The sequence below is a fragment of the Leuresthes tenuis genome, unplaced genomic scaffold, assembly GCF_036924035.1.
Source record: "Leuresthes tenuis unplaced genomic scaffold, fLeuTen1.0.hap1 SCAF_16, whole genome shotgun sequence".
Taxonomy (NCBI): Eukaryota; Metazoa; Chordata; class Actinopteri; order Atheriniformes; family Atherinopsidae; genus Leuresthes; species Leuresthes tenuis.
The window spans coordinates 12,485,791-12,508,153 of NW_027325370.1; the positions used below are offsets into that span (position 1 = coordinate 12,485,791).

Genomic DNA, 22,363 nt, shown 5'->3' on the forward strand with positions numbered 1-22,363 from the left:
TTGTATGTTGCACTCTACAACAACCCTGATCACACTTCCATGCAATCCTAAATACTTTTACGGACCAGTAACTCGATCCCTTTTGACAACTAACCTTTTGGAATAATTAAAAACAGGCAAAGTGTTGAAGAACTCTTTATTTCATTTGATCCACCTTTTGTCCATGTGCCCAAGCACCACTAGTACTGATAAAAGAAAGCTTGGTGAGACTTAACTGTGACCCAGTAAAAAACTGCACTTGCTTCTTAATCCCTCACAAAATAACTTCTTTTTTTTTTTTTTTAAATAGAACATGATCAAAATGGCTAAAATCGTACAATTAAAGTTAGATGCGAACCCGATCGTCAGTAAAACAGCATCACCAAACCCCTCCGATCAGGGGATCACGAATAGACTGTGACCCACCATCCTGCATTAAAAATACATGCACTCCAGAACACTTTGTCACCCCCCCCCCCCCCCATCATTGCATCTGTAAACAGTTTTTAACAAAGTTTCTTAAAAACCACATATTACAGTTCTCATAATAAATTAGAAAGTAAAATACAATTATTTCCCAGAAATAGTGAAAATAAAAATTTCCTTTCCAAAGTTATGAATACAAAGATGACAAGATTAACTCTTTGATTCCGTTCTTTTTTTCTTCTTTTTAAATCAGACATCTTGTTTCACTGTTGAAGTGTTTCCTTTTATGGTTAAATTAATCTTAAATAAAACACTCGCACACAAACACCACACACATTATCCTGTAAGGTTGCATTGTTTGTAAAGTCAGTCTCTCGTTTGGCAGCTGGAGTCGCCGCTCTGGGTGTGCAGACGCAGGACGACCGAGGGAATAAACGAGGAGTTTCTACAACATTTCCTGAATCTGATTCTTACACGCAGCGCTTCGGACTTGAACCGAACCCTGCAGCATCTAGGAAAAAGAAACCGTTAGGAACTGGAAATAACGTAATCTGAAATGACCCGTCAAAAGGCAGTTTGAGCCGAGTATCCAACAATGATACCCATCAGCACCGAGGAAGGTTACACAGATTGAAACTGCACGATTCTCATCCTTGCAGTGACGTTTAATCCTTAACATTCACTGATGAAATTAATCATTTATCTTGAAATATGGAGAGTTCAATTGCATTGAAAAGACCCTTTTGTTGAGTCTGTGTTTCTAACAGGTGAGGAGTCCAAGGCATCATGTATCCGTGTCAGTCCAGCCCGAGGACGTGTTCGCCGCCTTTCCTCCGCTCACATGACGTCAGCGCGTTTGTCCCTGACTTTGTTCCTCTGTTTAGTTCTGGCTTTGAAGGCAGCTGAGTTGAAGAGATGCTGCACAAAACCAATAAAACAGAATGAGAGTGAGACATTTATTTGTCTGGCTGTAATCACACAGAACTTTGGCTACAAAGTGAAATACGCAAGCATCAAATCGAGCTCATTTCTGCATCACTGTCACCTTCTCAAAGCGTGAAATCTTGTTTCCCTTGATGGAAGCGTCCAGGATGAGGGGCGGTCCAAGGCCAACGATGTCTCGCAGTAGTTGGTTGAACTGCACCAAACAACAACATGTACAGATATAAGTCCATGTCAGACATTTTGGGGGCTCATATAAGCCTGTCCACAAACAGACTTTCCTTTTACCACAATTTATGACATTTTCTTGTCCATTTGCTCCATCACTGAGATACTGCAAGCCTCTTTTTATCAGGGTATTTGTGCACTATTGCTCAGATTCTTTGTGTATAAGTAAGCTAACATAACAGCAGAGTTTGTACCCACTGAAAAGTATAAATCTGCACACTGAGACTAAAATCCAATTTGGCGTCTGAGCAGCTTTTTATTTAGGCTGTGCACGCCGGGTCAAAATGCCATTTTGGCTTATGAGAGCTCGCTCAGATCTACTTAGTTTGAGGAAACTGCAGCTTCTATGATTACCTGTAGATGATGTCTGACTCCAGATTCGAGGATTTCCTTAAAAGCATCGTAGATTCTTCTCCTCATCCAGCTGTCGATGTAAACACTCTCCACTCCAAACCTGATCTTCTCCTCAGAGAAATCCTCGTTCTGTGGGAGACAAAGAGGATGTCAAAAACTCAAGAGGCATAAAAGACATGAAAAGGATGTTTATTAAGTGGGGTTGTGCATAGTGCACAGACTCTCAGTTTGGAGTTTGTTGTTTTAGATGGTAAAAAATGAGCTCTTCTCATTTTAGCTTTAGCTCACCCCTTAGGAATTCTCCAAACTGAGAGCGCCATCTAGTGTAGACAAGACGCAGACTATCCACAAGTACTGTACACAGTAAAAATGCACGTATTAGTTACCTCTATGTAATGTAGCACCTCTCTGAAGATGGAACGTTGTTTCCTTCTGTCGTTTTTGGCTCTATGCTTGTTGCCGTCTGTGGCTAAACTCTTCAGACTTTCACACAAACTTAAGCTGTCATCAACCTCAAACTCCTACACACACACACACAAGTGACAAAGCATTATTACACAACAATAAAAAACAGTCTTTAAAAACCTGCTGCACTGGCTTCCACAGCATCTCTTACCAATTTGTGTCAATATGCGGTGTGTCTGCACCCAAGTGAACACAGCTATTGATGTGTGTGTTTACCTCATCTATATCTCGTCCCAGCTCCACCAGCAGGGCGATCGTCTCTCCCACAGCAATTCTGTAGTTGACGTCACTGCTCTGAAGACAAGCTTGCAGCTTCGGGAGGTGACTACAGGGAGGGCAATGGACAGCGGGGATGAATAACTGGTAGCGGCACCATTACTCACCACTGATGACATTACATCAAACGGTCACATCCACACAACTTGTGAGAAACTGTTAACGGATTCAAATGAACGCCATAAAACCAAATGGCGAGCTTCAACCGATTTCAAAAGTTGGAACTCACTCACCAGCAGCCCCTGGTGGTCATAACAGGTAATACCATTCACATACTGTATATAGTTGAGAATCCAACAAAAAAAGGAAGCCAATTTCAGCGGTCGATGAGCGGCCGGCGTAGTGAGCGGCGCATTGTGGGCTTCATGAGCTTCGTGAGCGTCGTGAGCTTCAAGAGTTGAGAAAGGCTCAACTTTATGCAAATGAGCAGTGACGTGACGCGACGACAGCCATTTAGGGCCGATCTGGATTCCGAAGGCGGAAAAAAGGTGGGACAAAAGCAGAAAAAGGCAGAGCGCAAACACAAAGAAACACAAAGAAGGCTGCCAAGAGTACGATCCATGGTGAAAGAGGGAACCGATGTATGGATGGATTATTATATATGCTAGTTGCTCTACATATAAGCCCCGCCCCTTTGGCCGCTTCCGGCTTCTCTGGCCGCTTCCGGCGGCAGAAGAAGTACAAGCAGCGAGTTGTAACCGGGGGCTCACACCAAAAGCGTCGTGAGCGACGCTTTTGGTGTGAGCCCCCGGTTAGAGTGAAAATATACCGTTGTGAAATTCGACGGTCTATTTCATAGAGACTAGTAATGTGAGGACATTTAGCCGTTGTTGCATGTTTGTTGACAACACATCATCATCAACTGGGCCACTTCAGATACAACTAAACTAATGACATGAATCGATGTTCGATTAGGTTGTCCAGTTAAATTCATGAACATTGTGTTTGTAACACTCACAAGTCCAGCAGCACAGTCAGTCTGGAGGGGGGGCAGAGGGTGACCAGCAGTGACCAGGCCTGCAGGGCTGCGCTGTACAGAGCTGGAATACCAGGTTTGGGTGTTGGCAGCGTTCCCTCTTTGTTGGGGTAGGAAGACATGAAGACGTTCTCCAGAAGAGCCAATGACTTGATCAAGTCCTGTGATGTGAAGGGTTCACGGAGAGGAAAATGTGACGAATGCAGAACGACACCATAACACATTTAAAATCTCACAGCCCAACATATACTAACGTTTATATGCTGCTGTGTCTTTTCTAAGAATTAACGAGTGTCAGGAGTTGGAAATTCATCTCACCTCTCCTTCTTCAGCAGTTGAGACGTAAGAGCACATCCCCAAAGCCCGAGCACACTGGTGGAGAAAATGGAGACAAAGGAGCAAGAAACGGTCAAATTACTCAATGTATATTTAAACAAGATGTTTCTTTTCTCACACACACAGTCTTCTACGACTCAGGACCTTTGGCAACCCGTTCACATATTTATTCTATTCGCCTGTTTTTCTTTATTAAACAGCAGAAATGGACAGAAACTCCATTTAAAACTCAAAACCACAATCATAGAAGTGTCGTATTTTTAAAACTGAATGAGTGACGGTTCATGTGAGGACTCACACTCTGGCGAGCTGCTATACTGGCACTGTTGTCAATCAGGATGGTAGTGAGGATAGGTCGCAGCATCTTTAAGCCCTCCTCTGCCTCGTCTCCGCCTCCCAGCTGGATGCAGAGCAGAGCGAAGACTGTGGCTGCCGCTGCCTGCTCCTCCCCACTGCCTGGACACAGAGAAGCAACACCAGAGGCAACGGTAGTTAGAATTTACCTTTAACTGTAGTCCTTCCGTCTCACACTAAGAAAGATGTTTCCATGAGGTAAATGTCCATCTTTAAGTATGAATCACTGCATTGTGTAAAAGTAAAAGTACCTTTTTTAAGACTCCTTTCCAGGCAGTCGCTCACGGTGAGGCGTCTTTCTGTCAGGAAGTCATACAGCACTCTGGAGGAGAAGACCAACCGCAGTGACTCGAGGGCTGCAAGACGCGTCTTCGCACTGAGGGACACAATAAAAGGGAAAAGCATGTTTAAGGGGAGTGTCGAGCGGCACGTGTCACTGACGTCACTTTATTCTGGATTTGCTACAGTCTGGCACTGCACCATGTCTGCTTTCGTCTGCCTTAAATGTCTGACGTTCACAGGTTTTGTTTTTTATCTTCCTGTAACTGCTGAGATTAAACGTTAATGCATCCATTACCTCTTATCCATCAGGTTGTCTATACACTGTTTGAGTTTGTCTTCCGTTTCCTCCTGGGCAGTCTGCTCATCCACCTGCTCGCTCCCTGTGTTGGACCAGAGAGCACAAACAATCGACATCTTGATTGCGATGACAGTCATATCATTTCACGTTAGACTGCCTGTCACTTAAAAAAAAAAAAAGCTGCGTGTGGGAATAAGTTCTTTAATCAACTGAAAAACCACCAGCTAACCTGACAACTGCACCGATAAATCAGACGCTAAAAGTTTTCACAGCGTTCTTACTTTTATTGGACCAGATGAGGCAATTAACTACTAACATCAAGAAAGAAAATTCAGAAATGGTGACCCTTTTCCACTCTGACTGTACACATTATATAGCATCCGTAGCCCCGTACAAACCTGCAGCCTCCTCCAACACGGAGGCGCTTTCACTGGCGCTGCTGTAGTGGCTCAGAACGTCAGATGTCAGCTCATCATCGCTGGCAGGAGACTCTGCCTTCATCCCATTTTTAACTCCTAGAAAAAAAAAAGATGCCCAATGAGTGAGACAACTAGAGAAAGGGTTTATAGATGTGGAAAGGAGAAAGAATTGATTTGAGCTCCCATTTACAGAAAGAAGGAGGAGGTTAAATAAATGGGCTGAAATCTTAATTAGAGTTTTGGCTGAAACATAAACTCTTGACTGTAAAGGAGAGCAACTGCGTTTGGATTACTCCTGAATCAGGTCCAAACACAAGTCCAACTGCCATTTTCAGGACTATTCTCTCCAGTTTAGTTTCCAGGTGAAAGGCCACTTTACAATCAGCTGCTGGGTCACGTCAGAGCTTCTCTGAGATGGCCGGAAAGGTGAGAACCAACTAGGTCACGACCAGGAAGAGGACAATAAAAGCCTGTGAGGTGAGGAAATACTTACAAAAATAGATCTGAAATACTGAAGAAGTTGCGAAGTGAAGCCTTTTAACTATTTCACATGATTGCATGTAGATGGTTAAGGTTGAAGGACTCAGTTCTAAGAGGACTATCCCCACTCTGTGATACTAGCAGCAGCCAAGCAGTGAGTAATGGTGGTGTTAAGGAATCAAACTGTTGGCTTCTGCAGCTCATCTGCGTTTCTGGGTAACTGTACACCATCAGAGTTCTGTTACACAGACACACTCAGACCCATGTAGAGATAAATGAGTCAACGCAAGAGTTTTGGGTCTGTCACTATATCTTTCAGTTTTTGTCTCCGTACGCACATACAGCTGCTCACAGAAAACAAGCAAATACTTTTACACATTTTCTCGAGGTCATAATTACAGGAAACGCCTGGTAATACAAGGATTTTCCATTAGGCAATGCCCCGTTGTCATTTATGGTTTTATTAGTAGCAGGTGTTCGGTTTCAGCTAAGCTAGCCCTCAGGTTCCTGCTGGCTCAGGACTTTCTACTGTTGGTGGGATTACTGAAGACTGGAGTGACCATTCATTTGTTCATTCATTCAGTGTGTACACTCCAGAATGGTCAGACCAGGTCAACAAGTGCAGCTGAGGTGATCCTCAGGTCACTCACGGTGCAACCGTCCAGCTTCTGGTATGATTTGTAAATCATAGAGGTGGCCGCTTGTTGGGGTGGAAACATGTCAAACTGGGACCTTCAGGTTATTTGTTCTGCAAATATATGCAAGAATGATACAAAAAAATGGCACCAGCAGTGTGGAAGTGTTAGTTAAGATCTCCTACAGTCCAGGAAGACATCAAACATTTTAACTTCCTGGTAGGAACTTTCATAGAACTCTGTTTATAGGGTCTCGCCTTAAGTTTGGACCACCTTTACCACAGAAAAGGTACTGTCACACAACACAAGAACCAGGAGACACTTAAGTTAAAAAGGAAGTGCTCCAGATGACGTAAATGAAAGTTGACTGCTTGAACGCATGAATTAAAAAAAGAAAAGTCTGGGAGTTTCCCAGCAGGCCCTTGCTGAGTCCTGAGAACAGTTTGTGGCACAAAAGCCTCCTAAGTACCCTTCTACTGTACATCTAAATAATCCATTGTTTCGACCTGCGTCTGCCATCAAGTAATCCAACCTGTCAGATCAAAGTTTATTGTTGACATCCATTTAAATTCTAAGAACTATTCTCACGTGTAATTTAAGAATTCTAGTCTTTTTGGAGGGTGATCCAGTTTAACCTTTGCAACTGCTCCTCCTTTTTGACCCAACAGCCTGTGGGATCCTTTGCTCACAAAGCCACCATTCAAACGCACTGTGGATCGTAACAGTGAGCAATTTCCCTGTTATCATCGTTGAACTCCTGGCCACTACACAGGTTACACGTTGGCAGCCCCACACACGCGCAACAACTACACACACACAGGCCGACCCACGCACAGCTCAGTTATGTGCAGTGCGAGCTCCCTGCCGCGACTCACATGACATCTCCGCTTCACTACTTTATGCCTACATGGCAGTCACCCTCAGGTCCAGCGGTCTGGCAGCGTCTGGGGAGGAGGCCGCTGACAGATCTGCTGACAGATAAACCTGTGCTCAGTGAGAGCAGCGAGAGATTGTTTGAATCCTCAGACACAGGCACAAGATACTGAGTTAAGACAACACTCAAAAGACTAGGACTTATGGTTCTATTAAGGTGGAATACCACCTTAATAGTTAGAGAACTCGAGTTCTCACCATCGTCATTTGTTCTGGTGACATAGATCACTTTTAAGACACAGGCTAAGTGAACTCAGATAAATATACACATAAAAAGGTCACTCTGAGACAAAGAGCGTCTCCCATTTGTTTCCTGTTAAAGCACATGCAACACTGCACATGAGCAAACAACTCATTCCCAGGTCCTCTGTCCCACTGACCAGAGCATAGGTGAGCCTGCAGCAGGGCAGCAAGACCGCACCTCCCGAAAGAATTATGTTCACTAAAGTGAGAGGTACTGGGGTTCAGAGTGTGAATTCTACCTCAACTCGGGTGAAAGTGGATGGTGATTAAACAAGACTGTATTTTAGCATCCAAGCTGGGACAGGTTAGGTAGATGAGAGGATCAGATGTGGTTAAACCTCCTTTCCAGGTCTGTGATGAGCCTTTTAAAAAGCCTTCGTTCACAGCATGAAGGCGGGGCGTTAATTCACAGCGTTAAGATGTGACATGCATAAATAAATGGGTTACAATAAAGGGGTTTGAGTGCAGGGACTGTGGCGATATCAAGTCAGATATCAAAAGGTATCAAAGCGAGTGGCCCGGGCGGGTAATGGAGGGGGGGCAAAGAGCAGTGCACCTGGAAAAGCATACTTTAGCATGTAGGTGGCTGCTGGGTTTACAGCATGCACCGTAGCGAGGTTCACAAGCTTCTGGACAAGGTTTGAGCTGGACGGGAAGCTGGGGTCAAGGGTCAGGAGTTACCTTTCAGCGACGCTTTAGCTGACAGCTGCAGTTGAAGGACCTCCTGACGGAGAGAGCCTGCAGATGACGGACGGAAGGACGGGTGGAGGGATGAGTGGACGTTTGAAATACAGAGTGTGAACATGGAGAAAAGGCGGTGGATGTTTTTGAATGAATAAAGAAAAGGTGAAATCCAGGGATGGCCATATTGGAGAGGAAAACATCACAAGTGAGCTGCATGTCCCATTCATTACACTCCCGTGTGTCAAACATTTCTAAAACTTACTGAACTACCCTGAATTTATTCAGAATAATACAGAGAGCTTAAAAAACACACAGCACCAGACTTATTTCTCTGTGTTTATAGTCTTTGGAGGTAGTCTGTAATACATAAAGCTCTACATGTGTGCACAGATGTTCCTTCCAAGCATTAGCACACCATAAAACTTGTGGGGCGGTAACCGGCATACCAGTGGTCTGCATCATTACTGTGCACGGTTAGAAACAAGCGGCGGTGTATAAATGAACTGGATGACCCTGATGCATTTATATGCATGTGCTTTTCCCCTTCACTACAGTGACCCCCCCCAAATGTACATGTTTTAGGTGGCATGGCACAGCTGCTAAAGATAGCACGCAGTTAACCTTAAACCTACATATGTAGCTTCAGCATAATAGACTCCACAATATTAATAGGAATCTTTAGATAAGCAGATAAACGCATCAAACTTTCTCTGACAACTCTACACCGGTTCAAGGTGGAGTAAAGCCCATTAAACATAAAAAATTGTGTGACCAAAACAGGAATTTCAGCTTCACTAATGAGAGAGAAACTGTTTCAGTTTGACTCATGCTTTCTTTACAAAGGAGTCATCACAGATGCTTCTTGATTGTGTTTAAATACATAAAAAAAAGGTCTAAATGTGCTACTAGAAAAATGTTTAGATATTACAGAAACACTCACAGCTTTTGGAAGCTATAACAACCTGACATTTCGTTCAGTAAATATTTCGTCAACAGTTTTTCCAGCTTGTTCTTAAACATCGAAAGAATCTGACAGGCCAAAGATCGGGTGTAAATCTTGTGGAAAAACTATGGCATCACCATGTGAGGAAACTCACGTGAAAAAATTACAACTGAAACACGGAGGCTGGAAATCCTTATCAGGTCACAGAATTTGATGGTACACCTCGATGGTTTTAATAGTGACATAAACACGTGCGGAATGTACTGCTAAGCTGTAGCACTAATTATAAAACATACGGATGAGGCTATAAAAAGCAGACCGCATGGAAATGTACATATTTTAGTCAGAGGCGCAACAGGCTGCATGGCTGTTGTAGCCATATGGATACTCAAAGAGCTATTGCTATCTGGCTTACAGGTGTGGCGATCGAGCCGTTTAGCCCGTATTCACATTGTCATATTTGTAAAACATTCCTCCTGGTTTCTTGCCAGAGGTCGGCATGGCCGTTCCTGCTACTTACCCGGCTTACTGGAGCCACGTTTCCCTTTTTTACTCCGCGGCATGTCGAGCGGCGCTCGGCTCCTCCAGGTCACAGCAAAGCTAGCTGAAGTAGCAGCTGCCGTTAGCCTGTTTAAAGTCTGCTCTGGACTGATTTGAAAGCAACAGACGACAGACAAGTGGTCTCCGTGGTTTAGCGCGTCAGATGTGTTCAAATATACTAAAAGGCCTCTTTCTTTCACACTTGTCTTGACACTTTGGTTGTCGTTGGTTGTCGTTAGCGTCCGTTATTGACACGCCAATCACCACGTTTCGCAACTCTCCGCAGTTTAGTCCCGGAATAAAGAGTTGGTTGGTGACGAAAAAGTCGCTCTCTTCAGCGGTTTTCTCTATGTATTATCTATGGTTGTATCCGGGTAATCTATACCTAACACCAGGTTGAGATGGTAAGTAATTTTCGAAGTGTTTAGGACGGAGTTTTGAACACGCTACGATCGCCAAGTCCACCATCTTCCCCTCAGTAACTACGGAACAGACCCGGCAGGCGGGGTTGCCAGGTTAGCAACGTTAACATCCCCCATTTCCGGTTATGCCTCACAGACAGTCTGTCACCCAACAGGGCTATTAAATATCAATTAAACTGTTTTTATTTCCACACTTCAAACTTTTATGGCCAATTTGCTGCAGTTTTTGTTTTTTCAGACCATAAAAATCCAATTGTAAGAAAGTAGTAAAGATATTCAGCTTAAGTTACCATAACACAATCGTGCTGCAAGGGTCTGTGTGTGAGTGGATGATTGTGTCTTGTAGTTTAAAAGTGCTAAAGAGGTCTCCAGAATAAATTCTAAACTGGTTTACACAGGTGTGAACTCATAATGTATAAATCTTAAATTTTACCAATAGAACATGGTGAAATTGCTGATAAATGTTGATTTGGTGGCTCAGATAAGGCTGGACTCCATATAAATACTTAATAAACACCAAACTGAGTATTTTAGATGTTTTATTTACAGTAGATCAAATTACAACATTTAAACTGAAGCGCAATGAACAAAATTATCAAAAATTTGTAAGATTGAGATGAATCTATGGAAATACTTTATTGCAGATCTCTCGAGAAAACCTGTTTAGGACCTACTTACTAGATCAACAAACCACAGGAATGTGAAGAAGAATTTCTTAAATTTGGCACACTTATATCATTTCAAGCCTCCATTTCAGTGGAAAACTAGCACATGAAAGGCAAACAGAAAGGAAGTGTCCTTTATTAATGAGAACATATTTTCCAACCTAAAATAAATGTCATTTAAAAAGTTTACCTAAACATTGAGCTCGACATGAAGCAGGTAGTATCAAGGTAAAAATCAGTAGAATTTTTCTCTCTATAAATATATATTCTAAAGTTACATTGTATTAGTAGCCACAGAGCTACAAAAACATAGAACAAAACATTTTTCAAGTTCTCTAATTGTACCAAATATAGATAAGATTGTAAAAAAGTCTAATGAACTGTTTATATGAAATTAAAGACCATTTCAAAAGACTGAACCAAGAATGAACTAACAGGCGTGTTTTGTGTTAGTAATTACGCTGAAAAACAGATATTTTCAGTAGGAGGGTGAACACCCTGTTGTACCTTTTAAACTGTTTACAACAATAATGTAAATGGAAAGTTGGCTCAGTTGCAACAAGAAAACGTTTGAAAACAAAAGATGCAGGTACATCCATAGATTTGGAATGTTTATGTTTTGGTCAAGCATATTAATACTGCATCAATAACAAAGTTAATTCAATGTTAGTGTTTAATGGATATAAACTAGAAAAAGACCAAAGAAAACTTGGTGAACCAGGTAACTTCATCCGGTGGTCACACATACAGTCTCAGAATCAACAAAGCTGCTTTTAATTGACTCTCCACACGTCTCCCCTGTAACCTGCTTTTGTTTCACAACACATCTTTCCACATGTGAAACCATGCTAATGCATCTCTTTAACCCATTCAGAACACTGACTGACTGTATGTACAGTGACAAACTTCATTTAAAAAATGTCCTGCACAGAGTATTTGTATTAGATTGTATGCAAGGTCCTGTTCTGTTTAGTCTCCCAAACATGTTTTATTATTTTGGATCATTTCTTCCCCTCAGTAGTGAGTATTTGTAAATCAGATATTCATTTTGCACTACTGGAGTCTGATGAACAGAGGCAGAGTGGAGAAATGCTCCACTGTAAAGTGTATGTCTCCTATCCGGTGTAATAGTTGGTGGGGACGAAGGGCATCTTGCTGACGGTTGCCGGCACTGCTTTCTTCCTTACTTCCACCTGGATGGCTGTTCCGTTTTTGGCAAATGCTGCATCCACGTAACCCATGGCAACGTTCTTTTTCAGGCAGGGAGAGGGGCAGCCGCTGGTCACCTCACCTACAAAAAGAAAAAGAACATCCAAATAAATCTCTGGCAGAAACCTTTCTGCCAACAGATTCAGAGAAAACATCTAAAAACAGATCAATAAAAATGCTTTGGTGGAACTCTATCAGTGGTTCTTTTCTGTGATTACGTATCAACCTTAGACACCTCAAATTCGTTCATTCATTAAGGAGGCAAATGCTTGAATTCATTCAATATGGCTTATGCAAAAATATAATATACATCCAACTTTCATCATGTTTATCATGTGATGTTAATTTTGATCTCAAACCAATGGAAACATTTCTAATAACAGTTTACACTTTACAGGCGGAATGTGACATATCTAAAATGTATGAATTTGGCAGCCCCTAGTGGTCATATATTTAAAGAGAAAAGGGGACACTTGTACGAAAATATTCGTACATTTAAGTCTCCTAATATATCCACATTTGATTACTTTTCTGTACCCAATCGTGACTTGACTTAAATAGAGAGAAACTACAGGTCTCTCGTGTCTCAGACTGTTTACTTCCTGACCTATAACCTGTCCATCAGGGCCGAGGATGGGCGTGTGCTGTCTGACCGGAGGGCCGGTGGACACCAGACCGACTCTCTTCCTGGATGTCTTGGCTTTGATCTGTGGTACGATGACATCAGCGCCAGGGAAATCTTTGGTCTGACGCCTGCGCTTTCCTGCGAGAGAGAAGCCAAAACAATGGAGCCGACAGTCTGCCAGACTGAATTGAAGTCAAGATGTGCACAGAAGCATGAGAGAAAACCTAAGTTTATGTTTAAGGTTTTATTTCAGCATTGTTTTACATGTAAAATTTGGCTTGAAACTGGATTTGCCACAGAGAAGCAAACAAAACCTCACCAATCGTCCAAATAAGGGTGGCCTCCACGGGTGTGGTGGTCTCATCTATGTCATTGCCATAGAGACAAAGCCCTGCCTCCAGACGAAGACTGTCCCTTGCTCCCAGACCAGCCAGCTTCACCTCACTGTTTTTTAGCAGCTTCTGTGTCAGCTCAATCACTTTGGACTGAGGAACAGATATCTGGCACACAGAAGCAGAGTCTGTGAGAAGGAACTATTTTCTGAGGCAGTAGTCAAAGTTTTCACCAACACTTTACAACTTCTCATCAAACAGTTCTGAGAAAACCAAAGGGAAATCTAGATCAAGTGGGTCTATGTGTGTTGTTAGAAATGAACAATATCTTTAAATTAAAGATGCTGACCTCCACGCCGTCCTCTCCGGTGTATCCACAGCGGGTGATCCTGCAGTCAGGAACACCAAACACAGAAGCCAAGGTGGAGGACATGAAAGTTAGCTTGCTGAGGTCCTCTTTCAGGCCCTCCTGGAGCACCCGAGACATGGTCGGACCTGGTGAAACACAACTGACTCAATTTCTGCATGATCTACAACATGGAACTTGGAGGGCCTAAACAGAGGGAGCCATGGTGCAAAGAAGAAAGAGTGATGTCAGGAAGAGCTGAAGCAATTTAAACAGTAGCTGACAGGGGAAAAAACAGGAAAGCAAAGCAAAGCAAAGCACTCAGATGTTTTACCTTGGACAGCAATCAGTGCTTTATCAAGAAACTCCAGATCCACATCAAAACCAGCAGCTTTAAACTCTGCCAGTCTGGCCTAAACACAAAATCCACACTCATTAGATATTTTCTTACTGATTCCAGGCCTTTCCTGCTACACGCAGTCCTTGCATTCACCTTCATATGAGCAGAGTCCTTGTCGGCGCAGCCCGCATTGGACACAACGTAGAGGTAGCCCTGGTCTGTCTTTGTCACAATGAGGTCGTCAATAATTCCTCCTTTCTCATTGGTGAAAAGGGACAACGTACCCTGGGAGGTGAGGAGGAGGATAGAAAAACGTGTGGGTGAAGGCAAAAGCACAATTGGATATCACAGACACTGCTAAGTAGGTCAGAAACTCTGATGTGAACATGTTACCTTATACTGTGCTTCTGTTCACACCTGGCATTAGTTTCATATTAAAGCTACACTCTCTGAATTTCTCAGTTTATTTTAAATATAAAAAAAAAGAAATCTAACTTTAATTTATTATCTAAAGCCCACAATAACATTTCAAGTATTTTTTGTTTTTCAGTCTTTCTTCAACATGAGCTATCTTTGAAACAAAGTGTCGACGTTTTGAATAGTTGGAAACTGAAAGTGGAGACACACCCAAATCTGAGAACTAAGCTTGCATGAAAGTGCAGTGCAGTGGAGGGATGCTTGCAGAGTGTAAGATCTCCATTCTTAAAGCAAGTCAGATAACCAGAAGATAACCTGGATAAGATGACGCTGCTTCCCAGTACAGGCCCCCTGTATCACCTGGAGCTTATCATGCCATAATCGCACATTCAGACAGACTTAAAAAGGGAAAAATGGTAACAATCTTTCATCTACCTGGTTGTCCTTGAGCTCTGCAATATCTGCAACTACCAGAGACTCCATGAACTTCACGCGGTCTTTGCCATGGACTTTGGTCTGACCGAGAAAAAGAAAAAATTAGACATGAGATAAACACATAAACAGCAACAGTTTTCTGGTGGGTTTAGTTGGAGTGAAAAACATAAAACAACCATCATTTCATATGATTTGTATCATATTCCGATGCATGTGGTACCTAAGTTTGCGTCTTTGCATTCCACTGTTCAGAGGTGTGTGTGTGTTTCACGTCACCTGCAGCATGTGGCTGACATCGAAGATGGAGCAGTGCTCCCTGGTGTGCATGTGTGAGGCGATGTGACTGTCTTTGTACTGGACAGGCATACTCCAGCCTGCAAACTCTACCATCTTCCCACCCTGCTCCCTGTGGAAGTCAAAGAGCGGAGTCTTCTTCCAGGCAGCCTGGAAGGGGACAAATACACTAAAGTGAGTATTAGAAATATTAAAAATGACAGGAATCGCAGCTGAAATAACACTGTGCACAGTCCATACAATATTTAGAGTCTGCTGTCCACTAAAGATAAACTAAACTTTTATTGTATGGTGTTCCTGAGCATGATCACCACCACAATGTATCTGAAAAATACTTTGCAATGCGATATATCCCATTCCAACAAACATAAGTTTAGTTTTGAAAACTGAATTAATTCAAGAATGTGTTCGAAAAGATTTGTTTTAATAGGATAATCTGTGACAGTAGGTTGAAACACACACTTTGACAGGTATACGGGTCTGTTTATTGCCTTTTCTCTGTCACAACCCTGTGTTCTGTTCTTTGTGTCCTAACTTGTGAACTTTGAACCAGCTGGTGAAAGGGGGCTTATCAGTGCACCAGGAGCACTGCACACTGATAATCATGAAAAGCCAGTCCATCGTGGTTTTAATAAAATCATCCCGTGCAGCTCAGTGGAGTGAAGCAGGCAGAGAGACCGTGGCAGTCTGCTGGGGCAGATGTTCGTTATGTCTGCATGAACTGACAGTGACACACTTTAGTGATGTTACTGAGTCTGAGAATATGAGTCTGAGAGTGATCAGAAATGCAAGGCTCACATGGAGTCAAACTGTTGCCATAATTGGTCAGGTTTTGTATGTGTGGATTTGGGTAAGTTTGTGTCGACAACAGGCACATTTAGTTGCATTCTGTCCAACAACAGGCCATTTCTGGGGACCGGAGTTCAAGCATGATACAGATCTGCTTCCCCTTCTGCACCTAGACCTCAGTATAATATTCAAAGGTAAAGGAAAAGTGTTTAAGTGTCAGTATCAAAACACAAGAGAGCCACAGATCAGGCATCAGACTGAAACGTTGTCCCACGTTTTAGAACTAAATGCACCGTTTGTCCAGCAAATTCTCAATTATCCAGTTAGATAACTGCACTAAAGCCACTTCAAAACAACTGCGAAACCATTTGTAGCGACTCAAGCTTTCCGTGCAGCGATCCTTCACGGTCCTCTTACCTCTGCACTGGAAGCCTGTCTCTGCTGCTGCTCTCTCTTCCCCGCACATCCACCTCCAGTGACCCGCAGCAAGCCGTCCCTAGACGCCCGCAGCCCGACCCCCGAGCCCCTAACTCCAACCATCAACCGAGCCCACATCATGCCACCGGATTCCCTGCTACAGCCTCTCTCACAACCGCTCGATGGTCCTCACGGGGTAGCACTTCCGCTGCTTTTCGAAACTCTTTGGACTCCACACTGTAGGATTCCTGCTATCCTGGCAAAACCACATGAACCGTAGTGAATGAATGAAGGAAATAGCGAAGGCTTGTGGGAAATGTAGTTGATAAGTCGGTTGCCTTGCAGGCGTTCGCTTGATAACATTGGAAAGTTGTGTTAAGAATACAAAAATGTCAATAAACCCAGCCTCAGACACAATAAGCTTATCGATCACTGATAAAAACCAAGCAGGAATAAGGACACCAAATAGTGCACCAAATAATCACATCATTACCGAACAGTGGGAATGCTGTATAAGATATTTCTAAAAAAAAAAAAAAAAAACAGAATGCAGTGATTTGCAAATCCTGTAAACCAATGTTTTATTGAAAATAGAAAACTTTAAGCATCAGATGTTGAATGTAAGAAATGTAACGGTTTCATGAAAAATATCAGCTCATCTTGAATTTAATGGCAGCATCTCAGGAAAGTTTAGGCACGGCCAACAAAAGTAAGCGGTCTTGAAAAGCTAGAGCTGCAGGAACATGTTGCAACTATGCGCATTAAATGGCAAAACCTCAGTTACAACTGGGTGTAAAAAGGAGGACCTTAGAGAGGAAGAGTCTCTCACAAGTAAAGGCGGGCAGGGGTTCAGCAACCTGCAAAAAACTGTCTATAAATCGTGGAGAAATTTCAGTGTTCTCTGGACCAAAGCTCACTTGAAATTGACTGATGCAAAGTGGAAAACTGTGGTCAGACCATGGAACTGGTAACTTACACACCTGGGAAGATATAAGCAATGCTGAAAAGTTTTTCCAGGTTTTAGAGCAACATGTGCTCCCATTCAAATAAAATCTTCTTTAGGAAAGGCATTGCACATTTCAACAAGACAATGCTCAACAAGATCCTGCATCTATTTACAACCACATAGCTTTGCAGTAGAAGAGTCTAGGTGCTGGACTGTCTGAAAAGATTTGGCTCAACATATGTTCAACCAAACAACTGTTGAACTGCTAGAATCCTATGTCAGACAGAAGTAGGATAAGATTCCTCCCCCGAAGGTCCAGCAACCGGTCTCCTCAGTTCCCAGATATTTACAAACTGCTGTTAAAAGAAGAAGAGATGCTATGCAGTGGTAAACACGGTCCTGTCCCAACTTTTTTGAGACGTGTCACCGCCATCAAATCCCACTGAATAAAGGGAATATGGGCCAGAGTCCATGGGTTGTTGTATTGACTTTTAAAAGTCAGTAAAGGGACAACAAAATTATCCAAAAAATTACTCACAAAGAGATACTAAAGAAGAAACAAGGAAATATAAAATCACTACTAACAAAGATTTTTGCATCATGTCACAATCTGAACCCTAACCACACTTGTTGCTTCCACTAAAAGGCTCAGGAGAAAAACAAAAAACAGGAAGGATGTGGAATGGTGTGTCCCAAACAAATAAATTCATTGACTGAATATTTACTTTTGGTTGTGTTTCTGGCCGTACTGTCCAGAGAAATCCTTAAAGCTCTTTTACACACTCTTACAACCATTATTTTCTTAAAATTCAGAGGTGTTTTTTTGGGCAGATGATGCTGCCCACCTGACAGTGATATTTGTTCATATGATTATCTGTGTGTTTGTTTTTCCCTGTGTACCCCCTCATGCCTGCCACCCAGGTCACTGAGTCATCCTTTGGCCTGAGCAACTAATAATAACCCTGTGTATCTGCTGCTATTTTGGGCCCCGAGGGCCTGCGAAGCTGAGTGTGTATGTGCATGTTTGGAGGGGGGTAACAAGGCTGAAAAAACTTCCACAGTCTGTCCATGTCTCTAGCTCTCCCTACCTCTCCCACAGGGCAGCTGGGGTGGGCTAAATCTGAATTTCTGGACACAAGCATAGTTAGCAGTGGGAAGAGTTGACCGTCTTACATTTGCTCAGCGACGGACGTGGAGTAGGACCCAGACGCAAAAACGTACACTTTTTCTTTGATTTGATGTCAAGGCTTTTACTGGAATAACACATTTCACTGCTGGGATTACTTTGGGCTATGTCTATGTTTCTCCTGGAGAGCATATGTGGATATTCAATTCAGTTTATTGGTGCTCCTGTTAGTGCAAAATGTTAGAAGTGAACAAGAGGAATAACTGACTACAGGAAACAGGCAGACTCATAAAATCTAACAGAGCATTTGTTCACAGTGACTGAAGGTAAGTGGACTGGCAGTGTCTTATGGAAGAGTAACATCTAGCGAAACTCTTTGCTTGTCTGTCTTGTGTCTTGAGTTTGAGTGGAGTCGGTTTGGTGGTGAATTAGGTTGTCAGACAGATTCACGGAGTAAATCATCTATTCATTCATTCTGTTAGTCATTTATTAGGTGGAAGCCTGTTCTGTCCTTTAGCCTTTGATTCAAATTCCAACAGCATTGTACCTTTATGGGTTTGATAACAGGCTTCAATAATGGCTGTGATAAATCATTTATCTACTTGTGTTTTATCATCAAACAGACCAAGACAATCTATTTTGCACTTTCAAGTGTGACCCATCTTTTTTATTATTTTGACCTAATATATACTGATTTGGTTGATATTTATTCCACTCTTTGAAACAACCCATACAAAATGTATCTGTTTTGTATCTATCCAACAATTCACATGATGAAATTAATTAGGAAAATCCATTGTGCACTGCTGCCCTTCTAAAACTGTACAAAACACCTATAATCTGGAGCCATCTGGGTGTTTCAGAGCTCATGGTTCTCATATACTGTCAAATGTTTTGACAAGAGTAGGTTATGAAGTAATTGCGTGTGGAAATAATTGAAAAAGTGAGTCAACTCCCGGCTTTCTGTGTTTGCATTTTCTCCCAGTGTATGCGTGGGTTCTCTCCGATTACTCCGGCTTCCTCCCACCGTCCAAAAACATGCATGTTAGGTGAATTGGTGTCTCTAAAATTGTCCATAGGGGTGAGTGTGAGAGTATGTGGTTGTTTGTCTCGTTTGTCTCTGTATGCCCTGTGATGGACTGAAAATGGATGGATGGAATAGTAATTGGCTGAAAAGTTCAAGCTGCATTTAAAGGCTGTTTGCCTTTTGAGTCCCACACTTCAGTCTTGCCATGATAAACATTTGCCTATCATCCCAAACTTCAGAATTCTCTGAATTACTGTAGCACTACTTTTCACCTGCATTCTAAAACTTTTAGTTTTCCTCTCCTGCCTCTTTAAATTCCTCACCTGAGAAGTTCCAGTTTATTGTAGACTGTGTGACCAATGAGGAAGTACGTCAAACTGCTGTACCCCATCACAGTCACAAGAGTTTGGCTCCAAATGAAGAAAAAAAAACAGTTTGACTTCAACAGATGCCATTTTATTGACAAGTCTTTGATGTGTCATTGGCCAAATTCACTCCTTCCGATCAGCGTGCTGGTGTTCATTTTGAAAATAATTGATTAATTCAGGAAATGATTGTTCTCATAGAGATTTGTTTGTGCCAGTTTATCACTGACTGGACACCACGATTATCAGAATACTGACAGTCAAAATGCTGAACGCAGCACCTCTGAACAGTGGTGTGACGTCCAACATCATGCAGGCTGTACGCACTTCAACACACAGTCTGTGCCTCGCTTTACTTTGCTACTACTACTACTACTTGCTTTCACAAAGGGGAGATTTGCCCCTGCATTGTTGGTTACTTCCTTAGATGCCAGCAGCCATACTTATTTCCAGCAGTAACAGTGAGCTGCCTTGAGCCTGTTCCATAAAGTACTTTTAAGATTTTTCTTTTTGGTGAGAGTTTACTTTAGATCTCAAAACTGAGCTTTACCTTGAGCTGGGCTGCTTAATGATTTCCTGATGGTTGTTATGGTATTTAGTGGTTAAGCATGAAATAGAACATGCTTTGAGTTGTGTTGCAACTCAGCAGCAAAATGTCATTTTTTGTTATTGTGCAATCTGCTGAGGGCAGAGCTAAATTACTTATATTTTTGTTACACTTTAAAGCTTGAATAGCTCACTGCCCCAGTGCTTTTGAATAAGTGTATATAATATAAACTTAATACACTTGTGCTGGGTATTATTTTGCACTAAAACTAATGGTAAAGAAAATTGCACGTAAAATGCAAAAGAAATAAAAGAAAAAGTATTCATCAGTAGGTGCACATACTAACCAGATGATCAGATGTATCTACACATTTAAGGTGGTTATATTTATTCTATTAACAGTAACTAAACTAATAAGGAGCTATATACTATAATAGGAGTGGCTATATACATGTAGCAGGAGGCTATATCCAGATTAAAGCAAGTTAGTGATGCAACAAATGATACGTTGACATTGATAACAGTAGGACCACCCTTTAGACCTGAAGTTACTCATCAACTGTCTTGACTGTGCATTAGCTTGAAGAGTTTAATGACCAGCATCCCTAACCTGATGACCCAAAGGCAACATAAAACCTCAATAAATCCTCTCTCAGTTGTTGTTTCTTTGTTTCAAATCTGTTGTTCGCGGCTGTCCCTCACATTCAGTTGTCATAACTCTGGTTTGTAGGAAAACAGTTATGGCAAGAGAGGATTTTCCCAATGGTCTTTGGAAGTGGCATATAAAAGCAAAAGCAAAAGTTTTTAATTTTTCAGATGCCAGAACTGCATGATGACACTTTATGTTAGTAGAAGTAGCTTTTGTAAGTTAATAATAGACTGCAAGGGCATGTCCAGTCAATGTTTGAGGGCTTGCCAAACTAGCACATATGCAGTCATCGAGAAAATGTTGCAGATAGTGATATAACTGCCTACAAGGCTTTTAAGACAGTTCAAGAGCAGTCTTTTCTTTGAGAGACTTTGGGCTTTATAAGTACGTAGACCTCTTGTGCACCAGAAAAAAAAAACCTCTTGAAGGTGGTGTTGACTAGTTAAGCACCCTTTTGATCCATCTGTCAAAAACCACGTCATCATCCTCACTTCCCCTCGTAACAGGGAGAGATGTCAAGGCCTCCTTCCTCCCAGACCACCCCTCAGTTCTACAGGGTCAGCGACAGAGATCTCACCGAGATCGAGCTTCACTCTGTGGACTCCATCAATGACCTCCACCGAACACACCCCGAACTCAGCCACAAAGGTACACACACAATCCTAACCCAGCCACAGACATCCATACACGATCCACAGACACATACTGACTGTCTCCATGTTCTGTGATTTTAGGGATGAGGCCTCCTCGCCCTGCTTACACACCATCGCCCAACGGGAATCTGTCCACGCATGATGTAACAGCTGTCAATCAAAGAGGACACCCACTCAGCAGCAAATGGCAGAGCCGTCTGCAGGACATGTTAACACCAACTTCATCACGTGCCTACGCCATGGGATGTGCTATTATCACTTTGCTTCTGCTGACAGTGTTGCTCATCTTCTACTTCTTAGGTGATAGCATGTCTTTTGTTTCCCCTAAAGACACATCCTACATATTAGGAAAGGCTTTTAATTTTGTTGTCTTATTATTTCAAGCTACACATTTAATTATGAGGCAAGTGCATTGGTTTGAAGCAAACATTTATATGGCAATTTACAGTTCATGTCGTTTAAAGACAATCATTTTCTGTTGTTGCAATAAACCAAATTCAGTGAATTTGTGACCCAGGAAGAACTCAGAGTCCGTGTCTGTTCCTCTTCCAGTCCAGCAAGGCGGGGCCATCCGGATGCTGACCGAGGCAGTGAAGGAGAAGGAGGCTGCAGCCACCGAGCTGTCGTTGCTGATCCAAGAACTACAAGCGCTGAGACAAAACCTGACGGCCACGAGAGGAGGAGCATGAGGATGTGCACAGAGCTGCACGATGTACACATGAACTGCACTTATTCAATTCAGGGAGTGAAAAGCTGTAAAAGTGATGTGAAACCGTGTTTCATGTGGGTTTTTATTATTTTTCTTAAACATTTGTCCAAATGGTCTCATCCATGTTTCATGTAGAGATTTCCACTGTGTCCCACTCCAGCCATTTTTTTGTGAAAAGGAATTTTGAATGATTCAGTTATATTCGGTCAGGTGAAATGACGAGAAGCGGTTTATAACATTGCACTGTTTTGCTTTGTT

General features: G+C 42.3%; 3 protein-coding genes across 5 annotated transcripts; 1 reads left to right on the forward strand and 2 right to left on the reverse strand.

Moving 5' to 3' along the window:
- Positions 1–119: 119 nt before the first annotated feature.
- ifrd2 (interferon-related developmental regulator 2) lies at positions 120–10,292 on the reverse strand. 3 transcript variants are annotated; one of them, XM_072366944.1, is made up of 13 exons: positions 9,774–10,292; positions 8,308–8,364; positions 5,315–5,431; positions 4,914–4,998; positions 4,588–4,712; positions 4,281–4,438; positions 3,965–4,018; positions 3,629–3,807; positions 2,611–2,719; positions 2,316–2,450; positions 1,930–2,058; positions 1,451–1,543; positions 120–1,323 (listed from the first exon to the last, which is right to left on the reverse strand). In XM_072366944.1, the coding sequence occupies exons 1-13, from the start codon at positions 9,814–9,816 to the stop codon at positions 1,243–1,245; spliced, it is 1,365 nt and encodes a 454-aa protein (XP_072223045.1). In that variant the 5' UTR covers positions 9,817–10,292; the 3' UTR covers positions 120–1,242. The 3 variants fall into 3 exon arrangements, with proteins under 3 accessions (XP_072223045.1, XP_072223047.1, XP_072223046.1); XM_072366946.1 differs by lacking the exon at positions 8,308–8,364 and having other exon boundaries at positions 5,315–5,428; XM_072366945.1 differs by lacking the exon at positions 8,308–8,364.
- Positions 10,293–10,741: 449 nt separating this feature from the next.
- On the reverse strand, positions 10,742–16,367 carry amt (aminomethyltransferase). The gene is made up of 9 exons (XM_072367476.1): positions 16,085–16,367; positions 14,861–15,028; positions 14,585–14,665; positions 13,886–14,017; positions 13,727–13,805; positions 13,396–13,541; positions 13,034–13,214; positions 12,697–12,852; positions 10,742–12,171 (listed from the first exon to the last, which is right to left on the reverse strand). Exons 1-9 carry the CDS (start codon positions 16,223–16,225, stop codon positions 11,996–11,998), a joined length of 1,260 nt encoding a protein of 419 aa, XP_072223577.1. The 5' UTR covers positions 16,226–16,367; the 3' UTR covers positions 10,742–11,995.
- Positions 16,368–18,087: 1,720 nt separating this feature from the next.
- Positions 18,088–22,301, forward strand: LOC140272189 (uncharacterized). Its single transcript, XM_072367550.1, has 4 exons — positions 18,088–18,482; positions 21,250–21,391; positions 21,478–21,696; positions 21,949–22,301. The coding sequence occupies exons 2-4, from the start codon at positions 21,256–21,258 to the stop codon at positions 22,083–22,085; spliced, it is 492 nt and encodes a 163-aa protein (XP_072223651.1). The 5' UTR covers positions 18,088–18,482; positions 21,250–21,255; the 3' UTR covers positions 22,086–22,301.
- The last annotated feature ends 62 nt before the right edge of the window (positions 22,302–22,363 follow it).